Here is a 25,091-nt window from a genome sequence, read left to right as displayed (position 1 = left end):
AACACCAGCGAATAAAAGCAAGGATGTCCGGACCGTAAGGCTTTTGATTTCTCCCCCTGACATCATGTTGATTGTGCACGAAGCTGTGTACGCCGCTGGAACCAGTGACTGGTAAATGGGTGACACAAACCAAAGGTGACATTTCTGTGGACTTTCGCCGCCCATATTGGAAAAGTAGTCAATATACAGCGGTCCAGTACATCAGATCAGGCCTAGCAAAAAAGGCCACGGTTGATTACTTGGGGCATGCATGTTTCCGTAACAGTGTTAATGGGGTAGGAATCTGGAATTCCCCCTAAACTACAGTGGACTAAGTAATCATCATATTGCCCTGGGCTGAACTGTTGGACACTACTCTGTATATTGACGCAGGTACATGGTTTGCTCCCTTGAACCATTTGCCTGTTCTGGAAAATATAAACGCAGTATGGATGCAACGAGCAAGCGCAAATTATCTTTGTCATTGTTTGTCCATTTGTTGAATGTGCACCTCTGGTAATTTATTTTTAAAATTCGTCATTTTTTTCAGAATTAAAAAGATAAATAATAAACTGACACCAACAGTGTTGAACATCGCCAGAAACTTAAGATCCGCTGCCAGGCGTGTAGACAGTGTTTTGTTCCCCGTTGTAGGTTACCTTACAAATCCACCAATGAAGTCACTAGTGAGAGTATAGTAGGGGATATTTTCGATTTCATGGACTACTTTCACCGTCCCGATTTTCAGTGGCGTAACTTGGGATAAAAGTCCGGGGACACCCGGGGTGCACACACTTTTTAAGGGCCACCACAAGAAAATAGGCTGCAGCTGCGCAGCTAAATACATGTAAACTCAACGGAGACTATTCACAGTTTTCAAAGGGAAGGGGGGCCTGGGGGCACGGTCTTTGCTGGGGGGGGGGCACGCGCCACCCGTAGTTGCGCCACTGAAGATTTTGCATTTTATAATTCCCCCATCGTTCCAATTTTGCCCCCGAATCTCTGGAACAGAATGCAACGGATTAGAGATGCCCGTCCCACTCCTCCACTCTGTTCAATAGGCCTACTTAGAATTTCCTCTTAACTATGTAAAGCAGATGAACGGGTAACTTGGCAGATAGAATCAATGATTGCACCATTCAACCTACATATATACCCAGAAATTCAAACAAATAAGCCCTTCCATGTACGCTAGACTACTAAATTTCTGTTGTAATCTCAACAGTGGTTTATTACAAACAGGAAATATCCGAACCACCAGCTGTAAGGCCTATTACAGGCCCTTCTCTTTTCAACATAACACTGTCCACTTCGTAAAGAGTGCAGGGGTAGTTGTGAATAAAATAAATTCATGCTCTTAATAGGAGTCTTAAATAGTTACTACAGGGAGGGGGCTATTCGGTTCTACTGGATGTCAGTATTCCAAGCATGATTGAAAGCTGTAATTGTCACTGCTCCTAATCGGGCGTGGTCAAACTGAATAAAGTTGGGTACAGAAACAAGACTCAGCCTGGAACCGGCTGGTCTCAACGGGCGACGAGCCCGGGGTGCGTATGAGGTAGGTCTTGGGTCGGTGGCTGTCAAAAGACAAATTCGTTCATTTCTTGCTATGTGGCTTTAATGTGTTCTATTAAAGTATAACTATCCCATCAAACACCATAAATGGAATTTTTACAGGAAAGACCAGGGAAAACCCTTAATATAAGCAACTGAATCGAAAGAAATCAACTCAAGTTCTAAAAAAAACAAAACTGTGAACAGATCACAGTGAACTTTGCAAGATGCCCCGAGAAGCATATTGTTTTTTTTTTTTGTTCTGAAATCAGCCCGAAACCACTTCATAAATCCAACATCTCGCAGTGCAAGATTACTGAGACAGATTCTTCAACTAGGGCAGCAACCATTACTTTACACCACCCTGCATAATAAATGCATTCTGTGAGCTCATGGAAATTGTGTTTATGATCAGTAAAACTATACTTGTCAATTTTAGTGAATCATTTTAAACTACATAAAATTCCTAATCTCTGTTCTATTTATAAGTGCAACTGGTTCAGCAATTTGGAGAACTTGAACAACTACAGCCTAGTTTCTCGAGGGAAATCGGGAGTGGCCTTATTATGTTAATTTATAATTTCCATTTAATAACAGCCTGGTTTTCTGAACCAAACAGGTCGACATCTGCAGGTAACAGCCGAGTAAGGCAAGTGGAGAGAAAAGCATTTGACGCCAGACTGCCTATCGCTTCCATTCATGGTCCACACTCCACTGGTATAGACGAATCCTGTGATGTTTCACTAAACATTCCTGATGGCCCCCTCCAATGGCGGAAAGCAGAGCTCTGGTGGATAGCATTGGGTTTTGTACCAAGTGACTTTAGCAGACCAGTGGCTTCCTACAATAGCGCAATGCTTACAGCCATTAGTGGGGGCCTTACTTTTTATTACACAGCATTCTGGGGATACATCATGTACCTTCCTACGGGAAAATCTTGAAAAGGAGACTACTCTTCGGCCAGGCTTTATTTCCCTTTGGAAAAAAATCCCCCAAAGCTATGATTTTACCCTTTATTCAAGTTGGGTCTCCCCAGCCTGTTGTGTAAACAAATGTTTCGGGGGCAGAGACAGCATTGCATATATTATTCAGGTTAGCAACAAGGAATTCAGCAGGACCACGAAAGAAGCTTGGCCTACCCTCAACACCAGGGGTACCTCCCATGCACTGCCCGTGTGCAAAGCCCAAAGGTTCATGCACGTTCCTGTAAAGCTTATGTTGTGAATGCTGAATGGTCTCAGCCCGATTTGAAGTCACTGCTGGACAAAGAAAACTGTTCACTATGCTGCTTAGTGTGCTTGCACTATAAACACATGTACCGATAAAATATTCTCAGGAAACAAAGTTCCTGGGACATTTCAAGCAATCATGGAAGCCATGCTGTTCAGAATCAATTCACACATTGGCCGACCCTGTCAAATCAATTAAATATAAAACCCTGCAATCGGTAAACTTAAAAGTTCATTCAGTGACAAGGATAAATGAACGTTTTTTCTTCTTCCTCATGTTGAAATCAACTGGAAATCCCAATAAAACATATTCACTTGTATTTTTTTCACCAGGATAGAAATGTATTGGTGGGTGAGCTACGTTTGAATGTGTCTCAAATAAACAACCCCATAAAAAATCCTTATAATTTTGTCTGTAGAATTTGTTTTCTAAAAAATAACATTGTACCATGTAACAGAAAGCATTTGGATGCACCATAGGAACCCACTAACAGCGTTGGAAAAACAAACAAATGCCTTTCCACGATGGCTTTTCACTAAAATATCTAGAAGAATATTGTCTCTTGTTCTGCACAGAAACAGGGGCAATTGATAACTGCGGTTTGATTAATCCTAATTAAAGTACCATAATCTCAGTTTTATCAAGGTTTAATCTCCAGGCATAGTAACAGGACAATTGATAACTCACAGTGAACTGATAAATCCTGATTACCCCTAACCCCATAGGGTGAATGTAAAATCAAACTGGAATTGGAGGATTGAAGACTGTTAGGCTTACTGTATCATAATCTATCTTTAACTAGGTTTAACCTCCAGGCATAGAACAAGCCAATCGATCACTACAGATTGATTAACCCGAGTTAATGTACAATAATCTATCTATAACCAGGTTTATCCCTCTAAGCATAGTAACATGGTGACACGAGTAGATTAGTTAGTACAACCAGCTGATCATCTGTAAACTGCTGTTTATGCTCGTGCCAGTTGTCATGGTGGGTCCTCTTAAAGTCGGACAGGGTCTTACGCACAGTCATCTGCGATAATGGGGATAAAACATGGAAGGTAGTAAAGTGGGAAGTGCTGTAAAAGGTGAGCTGCATGGTTTGTTTCAGGCATTTGCAGTCACTGCATTGCATTGTTCATTAAAAATTTGTAAAATAAGATAAAAGAAATGAAGGTATCCACGAGATTTATTTATAAGTGGTGCACCATCCACCTGACAATTTCCCAGATACAAAGTATAATACTAATTGGCGGTTTAGTTTATTGACTACAAGCTATACGAAAACTATGGTGCCCCAGAGTAAGTTAGTACAATACTGCCTGCTCAATTGCCGGGGGGGGGGAGGTGTCGGATAGGAATATCTGCAGAGCAAATTTTCTATCATACCAAAGCAGTTGCAAGGGTTTTATTTCTGGGGTGTTCGGCCTATCCCGGGGTTCAGAAAGTTGGAAATCTGTTTCGTTTGGTAGTTAAGGGAAGAATTTTGCTTGGACATCTTCTAGACAGACGCACGTTTATGACTGGGCATTTGTCCATAAGAAATTACAATGCTATATATACATATACATAAAACATGATAGAGTAACAAAGATGCAGGTGATTGCAGCCTACCCGGAATAAAAAAGCAAAAAGTATTCCAGTGTTATTTCTTAGGATTTGTCCTTAATTTGGAGCTGTGATGAGTTTCTTTCAGAGAAGCAAGACTCAACTGAAAAGTTCAACTGAAAAGACTAATTGAACCCAGCAATACCCAACCTCTATGTGGCCACATTAAAACTTGATCAAGACGGTGACTGACCTCTATGGGCTGGGGGTCATGTAGGTGATCGGTGAGGTCCATGAGAACACCGGGCATCCAGTCTGGTACATCGTACGGGTAGGCCTGGACGCAGGCACTCAGGCCAATGATTCCCGCATGACGTTGGACAACTGACGCTGAAAACTCTGTAAGGAAAATGAAGAGCAAACGGTGGACAAGTCCAACACGTGGCATCATGAGTTTCAAGTCAAAGGTTTTAGATTCCGTACCTTGACTGCTAGAACTGTGCTTCTTCTACACACACACATCGGAGGAATTCAAACTGTTAATCAACCTGCCAACTGACGCTAATCTACGTGCAGCACTTGTCAGATACAAAGATGAGCCTGATAGTCAGGAATTTACAAAAGGCACCCGGCATAGGGTTTAATTTCAATTTAAGTCCTACCCGGTCAGGACCTTGCTGAAATCAAAAGGACCTAGTAATGGCAAGTTTGGATTTTGTTGAGCCCCCCTCCCTGTAGTAACTATTTAAGACATCGAAAGAGTTTTGATTTAAACGTTAGTTTGTACTGGATTCAGGAGGCTTCGTATTTCAGGATCCTCGTGAAAGACTTGGGGAGCAGGGTGAAGCTCAGAAACTTCGATCTGACTCACCATCGTTGTTGAGGTCACTCTGTAGCCGCACCTTCTTGGAGGGCAGTCTGGTCTTGCACAGGTTCTCAAAGTGACTCTGCAGCTTGGGCTCAATGGAGAAGACACCACAGTGAAGCAGGCCACTCAGCGTGGTACCTGCCATCTCTCTTACCTAATGGAATAAGGAAAGAAATCCCACTATGGTTGGAGAACGAGACAGGGAACTACACCATTCCAAATTAAAGCCTCTCTAAATTTTCTGCCTGGTTATGGAAACGTTTAAAGGCTAATTCATTTGTAATAAGTTTCTTGTAAGGTTAGATGTCATGCAAGTGAAACGATTGCTCCTCTGCACAGTAATATCAGTGGTATAGAGCAGTAGCAGTGCAGCTCAAAATGAAATCTGAAAATGAAAATTGAGCCTCCAAATGTTTCCCACAAATCAACTGTGGCCTCTGCAGGGACAAATTTACAAGTAATATTTACTTTGATGGTATGCCAGGAACAACAGAGGAATGCACCCTGAACTTGAAATTCTGCACGTAAAACGATCCAATCGTGGTAAAGATTCTCTATCCATTATCCCAATTTTTTTTTTTTTTTACAAAGATGAGCTCCCCTTTTTACTTAAACTAGGGAACCTCTTCTTAAACAGCAGAGGGCGCCATCCAAAGTTGTCACTCACCTCCAGTCGGTCATCTTTCAAGAGATCCAGCACTAGCTGATGTATCGTGGCTACACACTGTGACTGGCTGCTGACAGTAAACAGGTTGTAGTAGACCATGACTTGGAGGTAGGCTAGGAGGCTCACCTTCGCCCTCCACGAGGTTCCCTGGGCTATCTGGTGTTTTTAAAAAAATTTCAAATCCAACAGAAAGGAAGATTGAGATATTTCTTCTGTTAATGAACCCCTATTTAATAATTATTGACCGTTGTGATGTGGACCACGTGATGAAATTAGCAGAGGTACCAATGAATACTCTGGCTAGTGGACCCCACACTATGGTTTGGTTTGCAATGGGGACTAGTCTATGATATCACAATGCGATGTCCAATGGCGAGGGTGACATGCATATTTGTCACCTGGTCATGTGATCGTTCTGGACCAATGAAAACACAGTATTCGAAAAAGAGGTATAACAATCACACTTGAAACACCAGGCAATGAACAAGTAGTCATGACCACGGAACATCACCACCGAACACCATATGAGTCTCATAAGGTGCAATCATGAATCACTGACTGCAAGCTAACACCCCCAAAAAACCCTCCGGGTGTAACTTACTCCCGTAACAGAGAACAGTGTAGCACACCCTCTGGCTGAGCCAAGAACTTCAACAGCTCACCACATGCAAAACCTCAACCCCTTCAAACCCCACGACCCTCACGAGGTTCTCTACCCAGTGAAGAGATCTAACCTGTTGCAGTGCATGGAGCACCACTGGCACAACGTCTGGTGTAAGCAGGGTCTTGGCCATGGCGTCCATCCACCATCGGCTCAGCTGACTCAGCTCTTCATCACTTTCATAACTCTCAAGAGGTGCTACCTGTAAAAGTCAATAGATATGAGGTTTGTTAAAAGTGGCTTGGCTTGTAACAGGTATCACAGATAATGAAAAACGGGTTAAACAGTGTTGATGGCTGTTACATACTACATGTGAATTGATGAGTCACACTGTGAAATAGCTTCTCTGACAAACGAGAGAATACTTCATACTCACCAAGGGAAGAAACTTGTAGACCCCTGGTGACGTTGGGGCAAAAAGCCGATTAAGGGTACATTTCATTACTGCAACAGAAAAACGAAAAGGAACCTTCTGACTATTACATTTTGGCCCAAACTTGGGAGCCGAAACAGGATCCATAACTTGTTAGTTCAGGTACAGTACTCGGTAAGGTTGACGATTATGGCGTGATAATGCACTGGCCTCAAAAGAAGAAAAACAACAGAAGAATCTGGATGAGGAATAATGTAACAAATAAATAAAAACATTACAAATGTGCATCACATCACATGATACGTACTATCGCTATAAAACTACGCCATGTGTCACCTGTCCATCTGATTCGATACCATCTATTTAGAAAGGAGAATAGAAATCACAAGGGCACCTGTTTTACAAGTTTTGATGGCATCCTCCCTCTCTTGCGTATCTTTGCCGTTCAGAGGGGCCAGTGTGTGGTTGGTGCCCTCCGCAGACTGGGAAGCGTCCAGGTCGTGCAGGGGTGCAAGCCGTGGAAGGACGCGGTCTAAGAAGGGTTCCGAGTGGGGCGAGGAGGGGCAGCCATTAGGCAGAGCACAGTCATACAAGAATACGATGCCCAAGGCACTGGAAGACAGGTCACACAAAGGAGATGACATGTCAGTGGATTTCTGAATACAGGAACGACAGCACCCAACCCTGAATACAGGAACGACAGCACCCAACCCTGAATACAGGAACGACAGCACCCAACCCTGAATACAGGAACGACAGCACCCAACCCTGAATACAGGAACGACAGCACCCAACCCTGAATACAGGAACGACAGCACCCAACCCTGAATACAGGTACAACAGCACCCAACCCTGAATACAGGAACGACAGCACCCAACCCTGAATACAGGAACAACAGCACCCAACCCTGAATACAGGAACGACAGCACCCAACCCTGAATACAGGAACGACAGCACCCAACCCTGAATACAGGAACGACAGCACCCAACCCTGAATACAGGAACGACAGCACCCAACCCTGAATACAGGAACGACAGCACCCAACCCTGAATACAGGAACGACAGCACCCAACCCTGAATACAGGAACGACAGCACCCAACCCTGAATACAGGAACGACAGCACCCAACCCTGAATACAGGAACGACAGCACCCAACCCTGAATACAGGAACGACAGCACCCAACCCTGAATACAGGAACGACAGCACCCAACCCTGAATACAGGAACGACAGCACCCAACCCTGAATACAGGAACGACAGCACCCAACCTGCAGTCAATTTTGTCTACTCATAAAGTCACATGTCTAATCCCACAAGACCAGCCCATCCGCAACATTCATTCATGAACAAAATTATCCGCAATCGGGTCCAGAAACAACATTCAGGCAGTCACAGTTTCATGATTTCTACCTCTGGCGATATTTTCCCATACCCCCATCATGGACCGTCATAACACTGCTCCTGTCAAGCATACCTGCCGATTTGATTTCGAACGTTCTTGTAGCTGTGTGCCAGGTTTCTTTCCAGATGGTCCAGCAGTTGCTGTAAGAGTTCAGGTATTCTCCATTCTTGCTGGGCCAGACTGCCCTGTAGGATCCACAACCAGCTGAATGGAGCCAAATATACCGTGGTCAAAATAATAAGAATCCCAGCGCAGAGACGTCTGTAGTAACATAAATAAGCTGGCGCACAAAAACCACTTTACAGACTGGCCAAAAACTAGAGTTTGGTTTCAAGAAAACACGAAATAAGTAAAATCAAATCATGCATTCACGATATTCTAGATTATTCACAATATTGTGCGGAAATTACCAGTCTAAGCATATTCTTTCACAGAGGTTCACAAACTGCATGACGGCGCTGTGTTGGGACACCATGTTTATTTCTCACTGTCAGGACCACACTGCTACATATTGTGAAAAAGGTGTGGGCTGGTTTATTTCTGTTTTCAGTACAGAAGCATTTCTGCCGAGTATACAACGACAGGGTTTTTACTTTTTGTTCCAAAATTTACTTAATGTATCAGCTGTTTTGCTGAAAAAAAAAACCCAATAACAAACTTAGCTGTGTATTTCGCGATGAGAATCATGATAGGCAAGTTTAATAATGCACAATACAACTACTGAGGCTGTCAATTAAGAATTTGACAAAAAATTGAAAATAACAGTGAAAACGAGATGAAATAAAAACTTGATGCCTACGTAGCCTCCAGGAAGGAGCCACTTTCCACAAATGTGGGGAATTCCATCATGGTCTCCAGGAGCCAGTGTAGCTTGCGCGGGTCTCTGCTCTCACACATGGTTGAGATGGAAGTACCCCAATCGTTACGGGTTTCTACAGTAACCTGAGAGAGGGCAGTCCTCAAGATGGGCACTAGGAACTCCCAGAGTTGGGATGTCTGTAATAAGATGATAGCATCATTACATTGACCAATCTGACAAAGATCATTTCCATAATACGAAATACTTGACGCAAAATTTGGTAGTTTTTCCATGCAGGACAAGTTGATGAGATTAGAGGACACATCCTATGCACAGACCTGCTCTTGCACGTAAAGTATGAAAGAGGACTCCTGCTTGACACACAAGTAAACCAGGATGCAAATTTCCGATGTCACTGCTAGCTTCCATGCTGCTGATTTGTACAAACTGAGTACACTTCAAGCCTGGAAAAGTCACTTCTCAGTAGTGTGAAGTAGAAAGTAGCCGTTCAGTGAAAGCTTGTGCAACTGCTTTATGAATGAATATGAACATATGGACGGCTACTACATTCAAGAAAAACACACCACGGGCTGACCGCAACGTGACAATGTGTCTGAGGTCCCTCTAACACCCAGGCTTTGCATTTCTACTTCCAAATATACACTTTACATACATCCACATATTTCATCTCAGTGGCTAACTTCTTCTCTAAACCAGATACTTTTGAAAGCGAAACAGAGTGTTTCAAGTTTCACGGCTTCTGGCCCCCCCCCCCAACAAAGATATTGACGAAGTGGAGGAACCACCAACACAGGGCTGGATAGCTCAGTTGGTGAAGTGCCGGTACAGGAGGTTCCGGGTTCAAATCCCGCCTCAGTCAATGTCTTTCTTCGTCTTTAAAACTAACACACTTAGTGTGTTTCCCTACACGGTTTGTTTCCTGCAATGCTCAACTCTTATCATCAAGCACACTTCATATAGCTCTGAAGCCACCACTGCCCCACCCGATTGATTTCAACCTAGCACATCACGTTTCCTCCCATCAGTCGATTGCTTTCACCTTCCACACCGTTGCCGCAACCCACCTTGGTGAAGCCCCAGTGCTTACTGCCCCGGCCCAGCCCAGCCACAATCTCCGCCAGACATCGCTGGTCACTCTCCTGCTTGCTCTGGGCCAGCCTGCTCAGGTGGGGCTTGAAGACGGGTAGAAAGGTGTCGCCGAAATTACGGAATAGTCCCTACAACCAATGGAAGACCATAAAAATATCAAGGATTTGTGCTCACTTTTTGTAACTTTGCAAAGATTTTACAATAGCTTTATGTTTCCCGTCATAGGTTCATTAAACTCATAAGGTCTAAACAAATATGACTGACTAGGAAATTGACAGTGTTTCTGCATATAACTGTGAAAGGATTGGATAAGGTAAACCATGATCAGATATAAACTGGGTAACACTTATACAGTTCATGACACAAATGCAGGGAAAAATCCACAAGACATACACGTAGATGAGAAACAAGTTCAGTCTATTACCTTGAACAGAACGAATCTCTTTGCACTGAATTTGTCTCTGCCCTTCCGATCCTCCAAGGATAGGTACCCAACCAATTTCTCCACAAAGTTTTCATTCGAGAAACAGTCAAAGATGATCTTCTCATTCTACAAGAGAAAAACGTCTATTTAACCAGGTGATTGCCTAATACACTAGAACATGACCAAGACTTCCTCCAATGATAGTCCTTAAAATAAACTCTTCCAAAACACACTTAACAAGACAAGCAGTAGAGTACAAAAGACACGTTTCTTAAAACTGAAATCATATTCAATTCCACAAGATTCAAATCTTCATGCTGGTAGAGTTGCTATCAATAGTTACAATGTGCCCAATATGCCTAACAGTATGAGAAAAAACATTGACTTGTATTTCCTAGAAAAGTTGGAAAGCTTGATTTTGAACAGAAAACTAGGATGAATGTGAAATCACATTGAAATTGGAGGATTCAGGACTGTTCAGGTTAACTCGTGAGATGAAGAAATCTACTGTTTTTTATTATGTATTGTATCAAATCAAGCCCAAACCAAATTAAGTTCTCTTCATACTAACCTCTGATAATTCTTCTCTTGACCTGTCCAGCTTGGGTTGCTCGCTGTAAGGAGCATATTGCAACATGTTCCTTCAGGAAAAGGAACAACAAGTTATTCACATATCTCACAAAAGCTGAACAGCACTCAGGAAATGCTACTCTACTGGTTGATCTGAAAAGGAGGGGATGAAGTTTCCTGAAATCATAATCAATGGGAATCCATGACACTTGCTAGAGGCACAGCAGCAACATACATGAATCAGTTTCAGTAACTTTTTCCATTCCTTTGTCCGTCAACAAAGGCTAGTTATCAATACAATCTGCCCAGTTTAGATAGGGGATATTTTTACGTGGGGACAATGTCCCAGGGGGGCACCTTGCATGAATGCACCTGTTCATATGCATTTAACGATGGGACAGGCTGAGCAAGCAGGACCAATTCAATTTGCCTTGACAGACACTGTCAACATGTGTACTCCCTGCGTCAAATTGAATGTTTTTCCCACCCTCATGTCTCTTCATCGTTGAAATACTTCTAGTCTGAGAGGATTTTTGCAATAATCCCCCCTCCAAATTTTGTTACTTATTCCATCTCAACGAAACGTCTCCTTCCTTGTCCAAACAAGACAAATGAACAAGGCTAGGAGTAATGATATTTTACCTTATTCACAAGCCGGACATATTGAATTGAAAGCAAGGTTAACTTTGGGGGGGGGGAAATCATAGGACTAAAAATGAAAGCCACAAGAAAAGTTCATTACAGCCCAATTCCCTTTACGATGATGAATAATGTAAGATATATAATTGATTAAAACAAATGGAAGTAAGGCATGGAACCCACGATAGTAGGCACCATCCCTTTGACGGATTGGATAGAAGCAAGATTCAGGGAGCATGATCAACAAAGGCCTCCTTGTGAGTAAGGTCTATTAACGGTCTGTTTGCTTCACTTGGATGTGGATCTTGCTCAGTGATCCCAACGCCAGTTGGCTCCATCCATTAGGCAGGTTCTGGTGTCAGTGAACCAACCGCAGATCACTGATTGCGATTTGGATCTGCGTGAGACGATGATGCAATAACGACCAAGATGACCCTAGCAAGCATGCTTACTTTGGCCATGTGTAGTAACCCCAATGAGTCTTCTCCACAAAGGCGCAAGCGTCCCACTCCGCCTCTGTCTTGGGCAGTCGGGATGAATCGTAGAAGTGCCACTGGTTGTCTGGCCTGATCCCGGGGGCTATCCCCAGGGGTGGGGTTGTGCCTGAGACGGCACAGGGGTCAAGAGGCACCATCTTGTGGGGCCGCTTCAGCACCTTCAGGATTGCCCCCAGGGCAGCAATTGCCACCTGCATGATGATCGTTCAAAGTCAATTTCCATATTCACCTCAAGTAACTTGAACCCCTTTCTTTTAAAAGTTTTATAATTTTTAGTATGTCAAACAAATAGAGGAAAAGAATGTGTATAGAACATAATGATATAAGCAAATGTACCAAAATAAACAAATGTAAGGATGCAAGAATTCCAGCCTCATTTTTAAATTCCTCCTTTTAGATGCTTTTTATAGCTTTTTCTTTAACACAGTAACAAATCTGTGCCAGAAAAAGGTGGTTTCATATCAAAACTGAAAAAATAAAATAAAAATGGCTTACATGGGAAACACTCAAGCTCTAAATTTGCATAAACTCGATAATGCACTTTCACGATTCAAATTCAGTATTTCAAAGGGCATTCTACTTGGACATCCAGTATATTTGTTCATTGTTGCAACAATTTCAACATACATACATGGCAATACATGATTTTGTTTTGATTTGTAACAAAACGGCAAATTGAGATTAGCAACAAAATGAACAGTTCTAAACACTGAGGTATGCCCATCTCTTTTGCTGGCAACAATTTTAAAACACGGCTGAAGTTACTTCAGAGGCCCCTCTGTTGTTACCAGCAGCGTGAAATGGGTGCCCCGGTTGACCAAAGTCCATTACCTACGCACCTTGCGAACTGCTAGCGTATCATCAACAAGGAAGTTTGTGAACAAGCGGACCATGGGTACTGGAGGAGGGGCATCCGGCCTCACCAGAAGTTTCAGCATCCCGGTGGCCATCTGGGAAAATTTCCAGCGTCTGTAAAGGATGGAATAAAAATGTTTCCAAGCATTACTTTCACTGGATCCTGACAGCAGGGCGACTCACAGCCACTGGAAACTATGAAGACAAAAGTTAAAAATTGGGTGTAACTGTTGGATATCTAAAAAACAAATCATTCGGAAAACATTAGGAAAAGGTTTATTACAACAGAGATGAATCTCCATCTAACTTGTTGATGGCCTCTGGACACTCTAGCACTGGGGTTTTCTCAATATCAGGCAGGTGATAAATTGTACAGAAGATTGACAAGGAGATAGGTATCTAAAGGTCAAATTGATCACTAGATGCACAATAAACTTAATGGACTGGTTTAGTGGTCTAGCCAACATCGTAGTCTCTTCTCAAGAGAATACCATCCTAGTCTCTTCTCAAGAGAATACTAAACTACTGTGCAGTAACCATATCACCCTTAAACTGTTTTCGGTTACAATCATCAAACAGATTCTTCCGTTGTTCTTACAGGTTTCCTTGTTCAACTAGCTCAGCTAAGGACGTGACCATGTTGGTGTAGATGCTGTAAATTAGAGGAGGAAAAAAACAACAGAATAAAACCGACTTAAGAATGAATAATTCCAATAATGTTATAATGTTCTACAATAAGTTCAAATTGATTTTGTTTTGCTGAAATGTTAATGAACTATCACACAAAGTGTGATATTTGGGCCAAACTAGATGCCAAAATCCTGGTTAATTTTTACAAGAAATAAATGTTAAGGCTCAGTTTGATTGTCATGCTTTGCGCATTTAAAACAGCTACTAATCCTTTCAGTACCAAGTGGACCAAGCCCAGCTTACTACTCTGATATATTCCACACAACTAGAACGTGCAATCACACTGTGTTGGTAGGATACCCAGCAGCAGGATTGGAAGGTATATGCTGCACGCCCAGAGGTAGCCCTCAATAGTGAAATACCTGCGCCAGAATACACCTTTTTCACCCATGTGACTCGATTGTGTTAAATGTGAACACCATCACGTGTGGACCGCCTTGGCCACGGTGATTGCAGTCCAGCATGGCTGTGACATATTAGGAAACAGGTCTATTGGTTAATCCCTCTTTACTTTCAAAACAGAAAGGTAGGTGGAAATGATATGCTCTATTGAATGCACCCCCCCTCCATCTCCGATATGGTACTGGGAGGAGAATACACATGACCATGATCATACTCTTAAGATTCTTCTTATCAAAAACCTGGCGAATGCAGCTGATTTAGGCAGCATGAAACCCGAACACACCTCAGGTTCTTTTCACTCTTGTTCTTCAGCCTGACAATGGCCTGTTCCATTTCTTCGGAGGTGGGTGCTGAAACTACTGCTGAGGGGCTGCCAGACCTGAGCAGCTGGCCAGCCACGTCTATGCAACCTTGAGGCACCTGCAGTGGGAATGGAATGACAAGGTGCATATCACCTTCAGGATACAAAGCTATTGGTATTGTGCAGGCCCATGGCTGAACAGGTGCATGGAATCTGGAACTTCAGCCACAGAAACTGCACTTTCAATTAATGTAGGTTCAGCTGGTGTGTCCTTGAGAGGGTATGCCTGTAGATAATGAGCCAGAGAATGTCCAAAATGCAGTGCACCTGAGGTCATTTGTAGGGATCAACTGATGTAGGTTTTAAGTGCCGATGCAACGTCTGATGTTTAAATGGAACATCGGCCAACATCCGATCTGATCCAATGTTTTTACCGACAAAACGTAACCTTAACAGGATGTAGGCCTACTAACAACACAAAACCAGTGTACTCCCTTACAATGTCTGTTACATTACTGGTAATAGGATTAGGTTTTGCCTTCACTGTCACTGTTGAGAGAATAAATCGTGTAAATTGTGTACATCAATCGCCGCTTGCACGATACCAATCATCCAAACCCACGCAGTGCTAAACAGTACATGTACATAGACACAGCACTTCGGGCTGAATCATGGTAGCCTTTAGTCAAGACACGCATGGCACTGCTGCACCATTGTGTTGGTCTCTTCGTCATGCATGCCAAAGGCAGAGGTGCGTGTCGTGTGTTCAGGTAGCCACGCGTGCCTTGAATAAAGCCTAAATCGTAGGCTACCTTCAGACCGGTCACACAGCAACTTGTGCGTGGTGCCATACATGGTGTAGTTCCCTGGCTGTTTTAATGGCTGTCAATGAAAACAGTACATGCGTACTGCTCCTTGGGGCCCCGGTCCGTGCAATGAGTTGTTGCCGCATGGATCACATCGGTGTAATTTTCGGAGATACTTTACGTGGGTTTAACCATGGTGTAACTGTTCATTTATCACACCAAATGAAAAAAAACCACAGTTTGTTTTCATGCTCAAGTAAAAGATATGAGATTTTTGTTTGCCAAAACTTTCTTCAAGTTAACATCAGCGCTCATATCGGCAAGGAAGGTTAACTTTTGCCGATCCGATGGTTTGTCGATATTGCCAAACATCGGCCCGATCCAATGTCCAAGCTGATCATCATTGGTTGATCCCTAGTCTTTTGGATACCCTTGTGAGGTTTGCCCTATCAATGCGGCCTTATGTAGACACATTCACATGCCTGCTTTGTTCCTGAACGGTCTTGAAAATTCTGAAATATTAGAAAGTGGCTCAATAATGGAACCACATGGTGCCCCCAATGTAGACCAAACAGAAAAAATCAAAGAACTTTTGACGGACACTGTGGTCCTTTTAAGTGGCTACTTTTTACCATGAGCAACTGAATTGTAATTAGATTATTTTTTTCTTAAATATGACTATTTTGAACAATTTAACAATTTTATAATTTGTATGAACTGTTCAATTTCTTAGATATGATGAGCTTCCTTTTGATGTACAGTGATTAAAGGCCTTTTTTAAAGATGGAAGGCACTTTATAATTTTTACTTATAATTATGTGTTTATGTGGTTCTTCTCCAGACTTTTGCCTTGCTTAACCACTTCCTACTGGGTGGAATTTGTGGGATGAGTTCCTGGGGGTTTCAAGATTTTCCATTTTCAACATTCTTCAAAAATTCACAACTTCCTTTACTGGATGTTTACACCCACACGAATGACTGTCTAGTGGCTACTCTGATCTGACAGGAAATCTCCATTGACGCCCAAGTATTGCAGTCAGGCCTGCTGCCCAGTAAAGAGATTGTGCGGTGTTGCATAATTTCCTATGTTCCCGACATTGGCCAAGTGCATTGCTGACTGAGAGTGGTGTCTTTTCAAATGCGGCCAGATTAGCCTGCAGCGGTACTGTATCGCTCATTGCTGGAGTGCCGGAGCACTTTTGTCCCCACTGATAATCCGCGGGTGCTAAATGCTGCAAACACTGGTATACTGTTTTAAAACAATGACGGATTACATTGCTAGTATCAGCTGAAAAGTGATGGCAATTCCTAGCAGCTCGGTTTTTTGTTCCGACTACAGTCTTTCGCTACAAGGCCCAGCTCCTTTGTCCGATTTTGAGCACCCCAGCTATGCATACAAACCCAAGGTACCTGGTACCGGGAACCCCAGAGGCAAGTGGTTAAGGAGCTCTTTGCCAAACACAAAGGCCTATTTTGCCAGAGATCTTCTTCCTGGAAAGAGAGTTCTATCACTTCCTTTTAAAGACTTCTCTACTAGCGTTATCCACTAGTGTTCAGCTTACCTGGATACTGATGGCCAGCGTATCATAGATCCTGTGTATCTTTGCCGTTATCCCATCAATCACTTTCATAATGGACAGCTTCTCTGAGTGACCGGCCTTGACCAGGGCCGTCCAGCATTTCTGCATCAGTTCCCAGTCGTGGACGCAGGCTAGCGTGCCCATCCCCCCGGCCTGAAGAATGTACAGAGCACCCTAAAGAGGGAGCAGGTAAAAAAAAAAGAAACGGGAGGGACAAAGAAGGACAGGCTGAACGGACACTCCTCAGCAACTGCTTGTTTTCTGACACTTCTTTTTCCCTGTACCTCTTAACCAAGTGGCCCTGTGATCAGACTTTTAACTCCAAATCATAGAGTTTTGGGTTTCGAATCCAGCTATGGGCAATCAATCTACCATTAGGTAAGTCACTCTACTTCCATTTTCACTCTCTCCATCCAGGAGTAGTGGGGGATCCCCACCCGGGCAGACAGTTACTTGGTTTTATTAGCCATTTGCACCTGAAATGATGGCATCAAGCAGATGGTTTTAGAAACATGGGCCCAGTGTATAGGGATAATAATCGTGAAGTGCCTTGAGCACCAGTATTGATGGATCTGTGTGATTTATAAATATCTCTTATTATTACTATTATTACTGCCAAAGAGGCAGGGAGTTCTGTCAGAGGGCAGTCTGAATACAAAATGTGAACTCACCTTGAAGGTGTGGTGGGAGATGCTTTCATCTTCCCGAAGCTTTTCTAGAACTTTGGGAATGATGTCATAGCGGCTGTATGTAAGGTGATCTATGCTCTCAAACAGGATATTCTGAGCAGCCTTACGGACCTAGACCACAAGAGCGAGTACAAAAACCTGTAATACTATAGACTATTACGCTATACTTACAACAATGCTTACTGTCATACCAAGTCTGATCCTAAGCAAAAGGGGTTGGTCCTCAAGGCATGTACGTGACCTTTTTTGTTAATTGCCATGACCTATTATTCCTGAATATTAAGCAATGCCAGACATTCTCATAAAGCCTCCATGATGACTTTGTCTTGTCAAACATAGATATTGTTTTAATTGAACTTGACAGACTCGTTGGTTTTATGACAGCCTCTGAGTACTTATCCCATATAAAGTGAATGCATTTGAAAATGTGTGCTTGGCCTAAAGTTGTTGTTACAGTAGTGTAATAAGTTTACTTTATCTCATGCTTATAATGGGAATAACACATTATCTCCCTCGGAGTGACACTCTTAGGCCTACCTCACTGTATCTGCTCATGGACAGCGTAGTTAGGTCGTGGAGGACCATTCGGTCCACGTCGGAGTAGGTGACATACTTCACTTGATGCAGTATTCGCTGGTCGTGCTGTATCTGAACCCGGTCAATCAGGAGGGCGCGTATCAAACGATTCTTGCCATGAAGCTGTGGGAAGGACGCAAAGCTCAGTGAGTCACCAGAAAACGCATGGACTCTGAGGTGCTCTAACAGTGAGCTAAAGAGTTGTCCCAACTGTAGACTCCATGGAGGAAAAGTAGATGGGACTATCGAGAAGAAATCCTGTGCGTGGGACACACTGCATACATGAACCCTGCCCACATACACACGGCCTGAAGTACATACGGCCAATTTTGTCTGAATGTGAGCACAAATCTGGGACTCCAAGGGAGCACTGGGAATTTGGTCACAAGAGCATCCAACAAAATTCTTCCCTTTCTAGAACTACCCGTGCTATTCTATGTGGTATACCTCAAGCCCATCTCTATAGACCTTTTTCCTGTGATGTCACGATCGTGCTGGGCCTATGATGTGTTGTGATGGTAATGATGCATAGCGCTGTGATGGTAATCTACCTATTCAAGATAAACTAGTCAAGCATGCAGCGTTCGCACGTGTGCTTGCATGTGGTTGCCCGTAGGTACACATGTGATCACCGTGGCCAAGGCGGTCCACACGTGGTGGTATGGTTTACATTTAGTCACATGGGTGAAAAGGTCTATAACTGAAGCAGTCCTCAACATGGCTCAACAGCGCCATCGTGTGTCAATGAATTTTACACCATACTTTCCAATATACACGGAATCCATCGCCAGCTGCAAATTATATTTGGAATTCACAAACTTACGGTGAAACCCTTTATTTTTCAGTTTACTCTCGCTGACTCACTTTGTCCCCGATGGCTTTCCTGATCATCTTCCAACTTTTCATGCGAGTATCAAAGCGCTGTTTGAGAGCTCCCGTGTACCACAGCAAGGCATGCTGGATCTGAAAACAGAGGAGAAAGTGAAGAAAGTGAGATGAGTCAAACCTCCGGCTGAGCTCCAATTGATCGAGGGTGCATCGTCAGTTAACCTGATGACAAAACAATATCCGTGTACAAGTAGCTAATGGCCCACTATGTCACTATCACTTACATGGGAATGCTTCAAGTCAGAAACATTGACTTGTATGCCATAGTGTCCAGTGCCAATCCTTACCTTGAATGGGTACATGCAGTGATCAAATCTTTGAGATAAATGTGTTATCACTAATAGTTTGCCCTGTCAGAGTATATGCACATCTCAGCTCTGATTAGTTTTGAGAAAACTTCAAACAGAAGTTTGTGGAAGCTCGGTAAATTTTAGGTCAAACTTGTATTACAGGACAATGCAACTTAACATAGGTGATTTTAATTTATTTTGGGCTTTGATAATCTGAATAAATTTCAAATAATGAACTTTGTTGCATGAACACACTATGATGCCCCATTACTTCACTAAGAAGAAAAATCTAGCAGAGTCATTAAAATATTATGATCATGGGCCTGAAACATCTGGGATTTGAGATACTGACTGGCCATGGCCCATCAGCCAATCAGAGGACCACATGGTCAGCCTCCATAGACTAGTTAGACTCTCTCTCTCTGTATACAAACCAGTAGGACCTTCTGAAGTTTGAAGGTGTGAGTATTGTCCACTATTGTGAATAGCAGTTGTTCAGACATGTTCACAGCAAAACTGTCATTGATAATCATAACAGGTTTACACGTCCTCAGGCATGAAGGCATCAAAGGCCCCTCTCTTTGCTCACTGCCACCTTTCCCTATCCTCCTATTCTATCCATCTTACCTTGCACACAAGCCGCAAAGCTTTGGTGTCATCTTCCCCGGTTGCCAGCATGTGGTTCATCAGATCGTGTACGACAAGGATCAGCTCTTCCCGCATACCGGCGAAGGCTGAACTGAACTCTGAGATGCCAACTTGCATTAAGAAGGGGCCTCTCTCTTCATTGATAGTGTCGATTCTGTGTGGCCAAGAAATTCCCAAATCCGGTGTTTCAAACAAGTAACGTCAATCTCTGTGGGTGTCAGGAGTGATGTATAGAATTTTCTCAGGTGACTGTATTCAGGAACAAAATCCGCATTGCCTACTTCTCAAGGTACACTTACAAATTAGGTACAACGGGTTTATTCCACCTGGGTATCACAAAGCCAGCACCCACGAGGGTCTCATGAACTATGGTAAGGCTCTGAAGAAGTTGCTCCCTGTAATAAGATAAAGGTGATGATTAAATTGACCGTTCCAACTTTCTGTCCATCGTGGTATAATACATAAAAAGCTTTGTTGGTGGTTGGAAATGAGTGGAGGGAGTTGAAAATCCAGTCATTTAATATTATAGTTTGAATTGAAAGATTGCAAGCAGATAGCTGTTATTGGGTACCACTTTGGTGCACTGTAACAGGATTGGTAGGTAAAGAAATATGGGAAGTGATTTTTAATTCCAAAGGAAAAGTAGGATGAGAAAGATGTGGTTTATACAACAGGATTCTGGAGTCCCATTCCAACTTCAGACACACAATGCGGATGGAAGTTTGCAAGGTGAAACATCCATATTAATAGATTGAAGGTATGCCCCTTGAAATGCCTTGGCCGAGTTTACAACTGGTTCTTGGAGCTGGTTCTCTCGATATTGGATGAAGCCTGCTTGGTTTGTTCTACAAGGGAATGCCAGGCTGGCTGGTGTGGAGAAAATAAAAAAGGAATTCTGTGCAGCCACTGCAGCGCTGACTGAGAAACGAACAATCTGATTCCAGATACCAACAAAGTCAGCTGAGCCTCATCTACCTGGAAAGCTCTTGCCCCTTGATGAAATCCTGAATCTTGGAAATCTCCGGATTGAAGAACATCTTCATCAGGTCTTTGAGGGCTGTGACACTCCTCTCGGTCGGTAGATGCCACTTTATGTCCAGGTTGTCGATGCTGGTAGACGTACCCCAGTCCTGAATAGCGAGAACGAAAATATGATTATCAGCTAATCCAAGCAGAGCAAGTAACGGAGAACACTGTAACATAACTACAGAAGCGGTCGGGATGGCTCAATTACATTTTTCTAGCATTCTACCTTCGCTAGACCTTTAAGAGCCATTACGTGTTCACAAATGAGATATATTCCACAGTATACCAGCAAAACAACTTCCCTACTTGACAACTTGTGACTGATTTGAGATCGGCTAGTGATGACTGACAATGATTTAATAATGTCTCTGATTAGAACACACTTTTAGAGAGAAAAAAAAACATTAGAGACCTTCCTACCCTAATTGGCAGGTACTCATTGAGTGGTCTGTCTAGTCCTCCAGGTACACTGCAGTGCTCCATCGGGTAGATCGTACAGCAGGCCTTGAGGGTGTGTTTCAAGAGCGTACAGGCGAACCCATAACCCTCCTTGCAGGTTAGATGGAGGGTGGATTGCAGGACGTCAACCAGAGTAGACTGGTGCTCAAGAAGCTCCTGGCTGGGACACTGGACAATCTGCATGACAGCGGGGGTGAGGGGTACAAAAGTGGGCTCAAACTCGGGGGCCAATTTGAAAGAGCAGTGCCCTGGCTGGCCTAGAAGAACAACTGTTGAGGGCATTGTTTAATATTTACCTCGGATAAAATCTGGAGATTGAAGAGGAGTTCTCCATCTAGATGTTCTTCCAACTGGACGTCCTCAGAGGCTGTCAGATTGAGGATGATACCACTGCAGTGAGGGATGAACTTATGCAGAGCCATTTTAGCATTGGCCTGAGAAATGATACGAGAAGGAAAAAGTACAAGACATGTGAACTATATGACTCTGGGAAATTTACATTAATACCATGAAATAATAAGAAGATGGAGAAACCCTCAATGTGTCCATTAGTCAACTGTGATTTGAATTTCAAATCTGTGCCCAACACCCATTTCAGACAGGTGCTCCAGAGTCACGCCGAAACAAATTAAAACAAATTTTGAATTAAGTATGGTAAAAGTGCGACATCTGAAAAATTAGGAGCGACCAGGTGTACTAGCAGGTGAAAGATCGACACTTGGAGGCACTCGGAATGACACCAGAGCGACTTGGTTTCAGATGTCTCTCTTTTTGTGGGCTAAACCCAATGCAAATGTACATATTAAGTTCGTCTGTCTGAAACCAAAATTTAATTGGGTCGACCCAGGTCGCTCTTAACTTCTATTTGGGTCGAAACGCCTCTCCCACCTGTCTGAATCGGGTGTTACTCAGCAACTAACTCACAGGCCCATGACCAGCTTACCTTTGCTGCTGACCGACACATATGAGCCACCATCTTGCCAGCTACTTTGGTCTCCAGCACTTTGTTTGCTACGAAGGAAAACAGCTTATCCAGGGCAACCTGTATGAAAACCACACAGTACTATGCAATAAAAAACCCTGTGATCCTAAATGGGCATTTAACAATGCCAAGTGGTGACTACTGCTTTTCATTCTTTCATATCAAGTTTCATATCAAGTTCCTGACTTAGACTTTGAGAACTCTATACATTTGGGGCCTGGGATGTACAATGCTTTTGCCCTTGCTTCTGCAACTGTGCAAGAAAGATAATTCACTGAATAACCTGAATGTGACTCGGAAGAGCCCTGAACAGTGAACTGCTTCATTTTCACAACCAGGGGGACTCCATGTGTTGTCAAATCCCTCCCAAGTCTTTCCACTAGCCCAGTAAACAGTCCTTTCAGAAGACCGGTCACACTTAAAAGAGTGAACAAAGACAAAGGAATTTTATTGTCGAAGAATATTTGAACAGCTCATATCTTCACAAGACCAGCAGACTTGTGGTGGACTTGCAAGGACTTGACCAACTCAACTACCACACTGACAAGACCCTATGCTGGAGCTGGCATCAGAACCACAGGCACCCACATCACCAACCCTGGAGTCAGGAACCAGTTCCGAATTATGGGACCAGGTACCTATAATCCTATAATCAAAAATTACTCAGAAACTTGTTTGACAATGAAAAAAAAAGTTTCAAAAGGTTTTCGTTGTGAATTTTCAAAATAAAAAACAGGCTATGTGGGAATGCTGAAACAGGTTTTCATATGCAAAGACAGTTGATGAGAGCTTTGGGTAAGACCACATATGCCTTTTTTTTGGGGGGGGGGGATTTTGGATTAGGTTTCTTTTATGGGTACCAAGGTACTTTGTTTCACTTCAGTAGGGTACCTCATTCCTGTCCTACCTGTAAATACACACCACCACCCCATTCCCACCATTCACCTTGTAGAGCTGAGGTGAGCTCTGTGTCACAATGGTGCTGAAGGTGGACGTCAGACCTACATCCACCAAGCTCTCCTGCTGGTTGGCCCTATTGGGATTCAGGCTGTCCTGTGATCTGGTGTGTTCCATGCTGCTGTTGTCAATCAGACTGAAGCACCTGTTGGAGGGGGAGTTTAAAGTGCCTTCTCATTTTAGTACCAAGCAATAGGGAAGTGATCTTTTGCTGGTACACCATGAACACAAATCTCTTCTGGGAGGGAAGGAGTGCAAATGTGAATCACTTTGGATTGGGGAAAAGTTTGGATAAACAGTCTACAATTAAGCACATTTTCTGAAGGGGGCAAGGAGGCAGAGAAGCTTGAATAATAAAGAGGTCAAGATCAATATGCTTTCATTTGGAGTCATCAATTAGGAAGGAAATACAATTCTTTTCTGAATACCTATCCATGAATGTCAGGATGAAGTCTTCAAAGCCAGCCGTTGCTGAGCACAGCTCTCTCTCTTGCTCAGTCAGGTCATCCCTGACCAGGGGTGCCTCTGAACAGTCCACCAGCGGTACCAACGAGATGAACGTTGAGATGGTCTGAAATGTGATCTGTGGAATGCAAAGAAAGATTCAAGAAGGTTACAAAAAGTATTAAACCTAGCACATCGCATCTGACAGACTGCTGACCGAACTTCTCTAGAAAATGTGCCACGTGCTCAGGAAATCATGTGTTTTGGTCAAGTTGCACAAGTTTTCCATGTGCCAAGACCAAATCAAATTTACGTTTAATGCAGAAAATGTAGATTCAAACAATATTTTGAAGCAGAGATCTAATTTTTCGGTGCTGCTCCATGGTCACAACGGGGCAGATAATTCAAGGCTGGCTACTCTGCCTGGTAGTATGTGTGCAAAGACTGCCAAGTGAACGTTACTGGGGTACATCATCCACATGGATGTATCCAACATTTCCTATTTTCAAGTAGCGTTTATAACGTTACATTTTGGAACCATCTTGCCTGAGGATTTCGTTAGTCATCCTAGCCGCGCTCTGACGTTCAACCAATGCCCATGTCACTCACCATGCACTTGGCGAAATCGTTGGGGTCGATGCCGGGCAGCATTGCGTTCAGCAGCGGGAGCAGGTGGGTGGGTCCCTCTGGGTACCACTTGGTGCTCCTCAAGAGACTCCTAGACACAGACACCACGCAGCTGACCGTAGCAATGAGCTGGTGCGGCTCTATCAGAGTATCCAAAGCAGTGTAGGTTCTGGAACCCAGACAGAATGAGATGGTTTAAGCATGCCCCGACAGTCAGGTCCTCAAGACTCTTGATGGGATGACACTGGGACAAACATCTAACAGGATCCACTCTACTTGGCAGGCACTCTAGGAAATGCTGGATGCTAATCATAACATTTTCACCAAAGATTTGTGTACATCTTGAATATATCTCAATGGTCACAATAAATGCTGAAGGGGACTTCATTTTTCCTCTTCCTGGTAGAGAAATTAAAACTCTCACGCCATGTAGGTAACATTTAGCAACAAAGACAATAACAAGCCATCCTGAGATTACTGTAGCTTCAAGTGGTCCAAGAATGTGTATTCTTTCCAGAGCCATCACTGTTCTCTGGCATATACGTGG

The 25,091-nt window shown here is 43.3% G+C and overlaps 1 protein-coding gene across 1 annotated transcript in view; it reads right to left on the bottom strand.

Moving 5' to 3' along the window:
• Positions 1–1,166: 1,166 nt before the first annotated feature.
• Positions 1,167–25,091, bottom strand: part of psme4 (proteasome activator subunit 4) — a 33,352-nt gene continuing 9,427 nt past the window's right edge. The window contains exons 12-40 of the mRNA XM_022248072.2: positions 24,527–24,713; positions 23,902–24,056; positions 23,462–23,618; positions 22,478–22,576; positions 21,831–21,968; positions 21,496–21,711; positions 21,025–21,179; positions 20,349–20,444; positions 20,029–20,203; positions 19,088–19,186; positions 18,185–18,346; positions 17,630–17,758; positions 16,941–17,132; positions 14,555–14,691; positions 13,778–13,831; positions 13,164–13,293; positions 12,280–12,515; positions 11,190–11,259; positions 10,619–10,744; positions 10,170–10,322; positions 9,085–9,281; positions 8,358–8,489; positions 7,275–7,492; positions 6,884–6,951; positions 6,581–6,709; positions 5,847–6,002; positions 5,183–5,333; positions 4,565–4,710; positions 1,167–3,796 (exon numbers count right to left, since the gene is read on the bottom strand). Of these exons, the coding sequence (XP_022103764.2) occupies positions 3,662–3,796; positions 4,565–4,710; positions 5,183–5,333; positions 5,847–6,002; positions 6,581–6,709; positions 6,884–6,951; positions 7,275–7,492; positions 8,358–8,489; positions 9,085–9,281; positions 10,170–10,322; positions 10,619–10,744; positions 11,190–11,259; positions 12,280–12,515; positions 13,164–13,293; positions 13,778–13,831; positions 14,555–14,691; positions 16,941–17,132; positions 17,630–17,758; positions 18,185–18,346; positions 19,088–19,186; positions 20,029–20,203; positions 20,349–20,444; positions 21,025–21,179; positions 21,496–21,711; positions 21,831–21,968; positions 22,478–22,576; positions 23,462–23,618; positions 23,902–24,056; positions 24,527–24,713 (4,198 nt within the window). The 3' untranslated portion in view covers positions 1,167–3,661. The remainder of the gene's footprint in view (positions 3,797–4,564; positions 4,711–5,182; positions 5,334–5,846; positions 6,003–6,580; positions 6,710–6,883; positions 6,952–7,274; positions 7,493–8,357; positions 8,490–9,084; positions 9,282–10,169; positions 10,323–10,618; positions 10,745–11,189; positions 11,260–12,279; positions 12,516–13,163; positions 13,294–13,777; positions 13,832–14,554; positions 14,692–16,940; positions 17,133–17,629; positions 17,759–18,184; positions 18,347–19,087; positions 19,187–20,028; positions 20,204–20,348; positions 20,445–21,024; positions 21,180–21,495; positions 21,712–21,830; positions 21,969–22,477; positions 22,577–23,461; positions 23,619–23,901; positions 24,057–24,526; positions 24,714–25,091) is intronic.

This window comes from Acanthaster planci, linkage group LG01 (genome assembly GCF_054643075.1).
Source record: "Acanthaster planci isolate LZ-2023a linkage group LG01, COTS_SCS, whole genome shotgun sequence".
NCBI lineage: Eukaryota > Metazoa > Echinodermata > Asteroidea > Valvatida > Acanthasteridae > Acanthaster > Acanthaster planci.
This window is presented reverse-complemented; position numbering and strand designations above follow the sequence as displayed.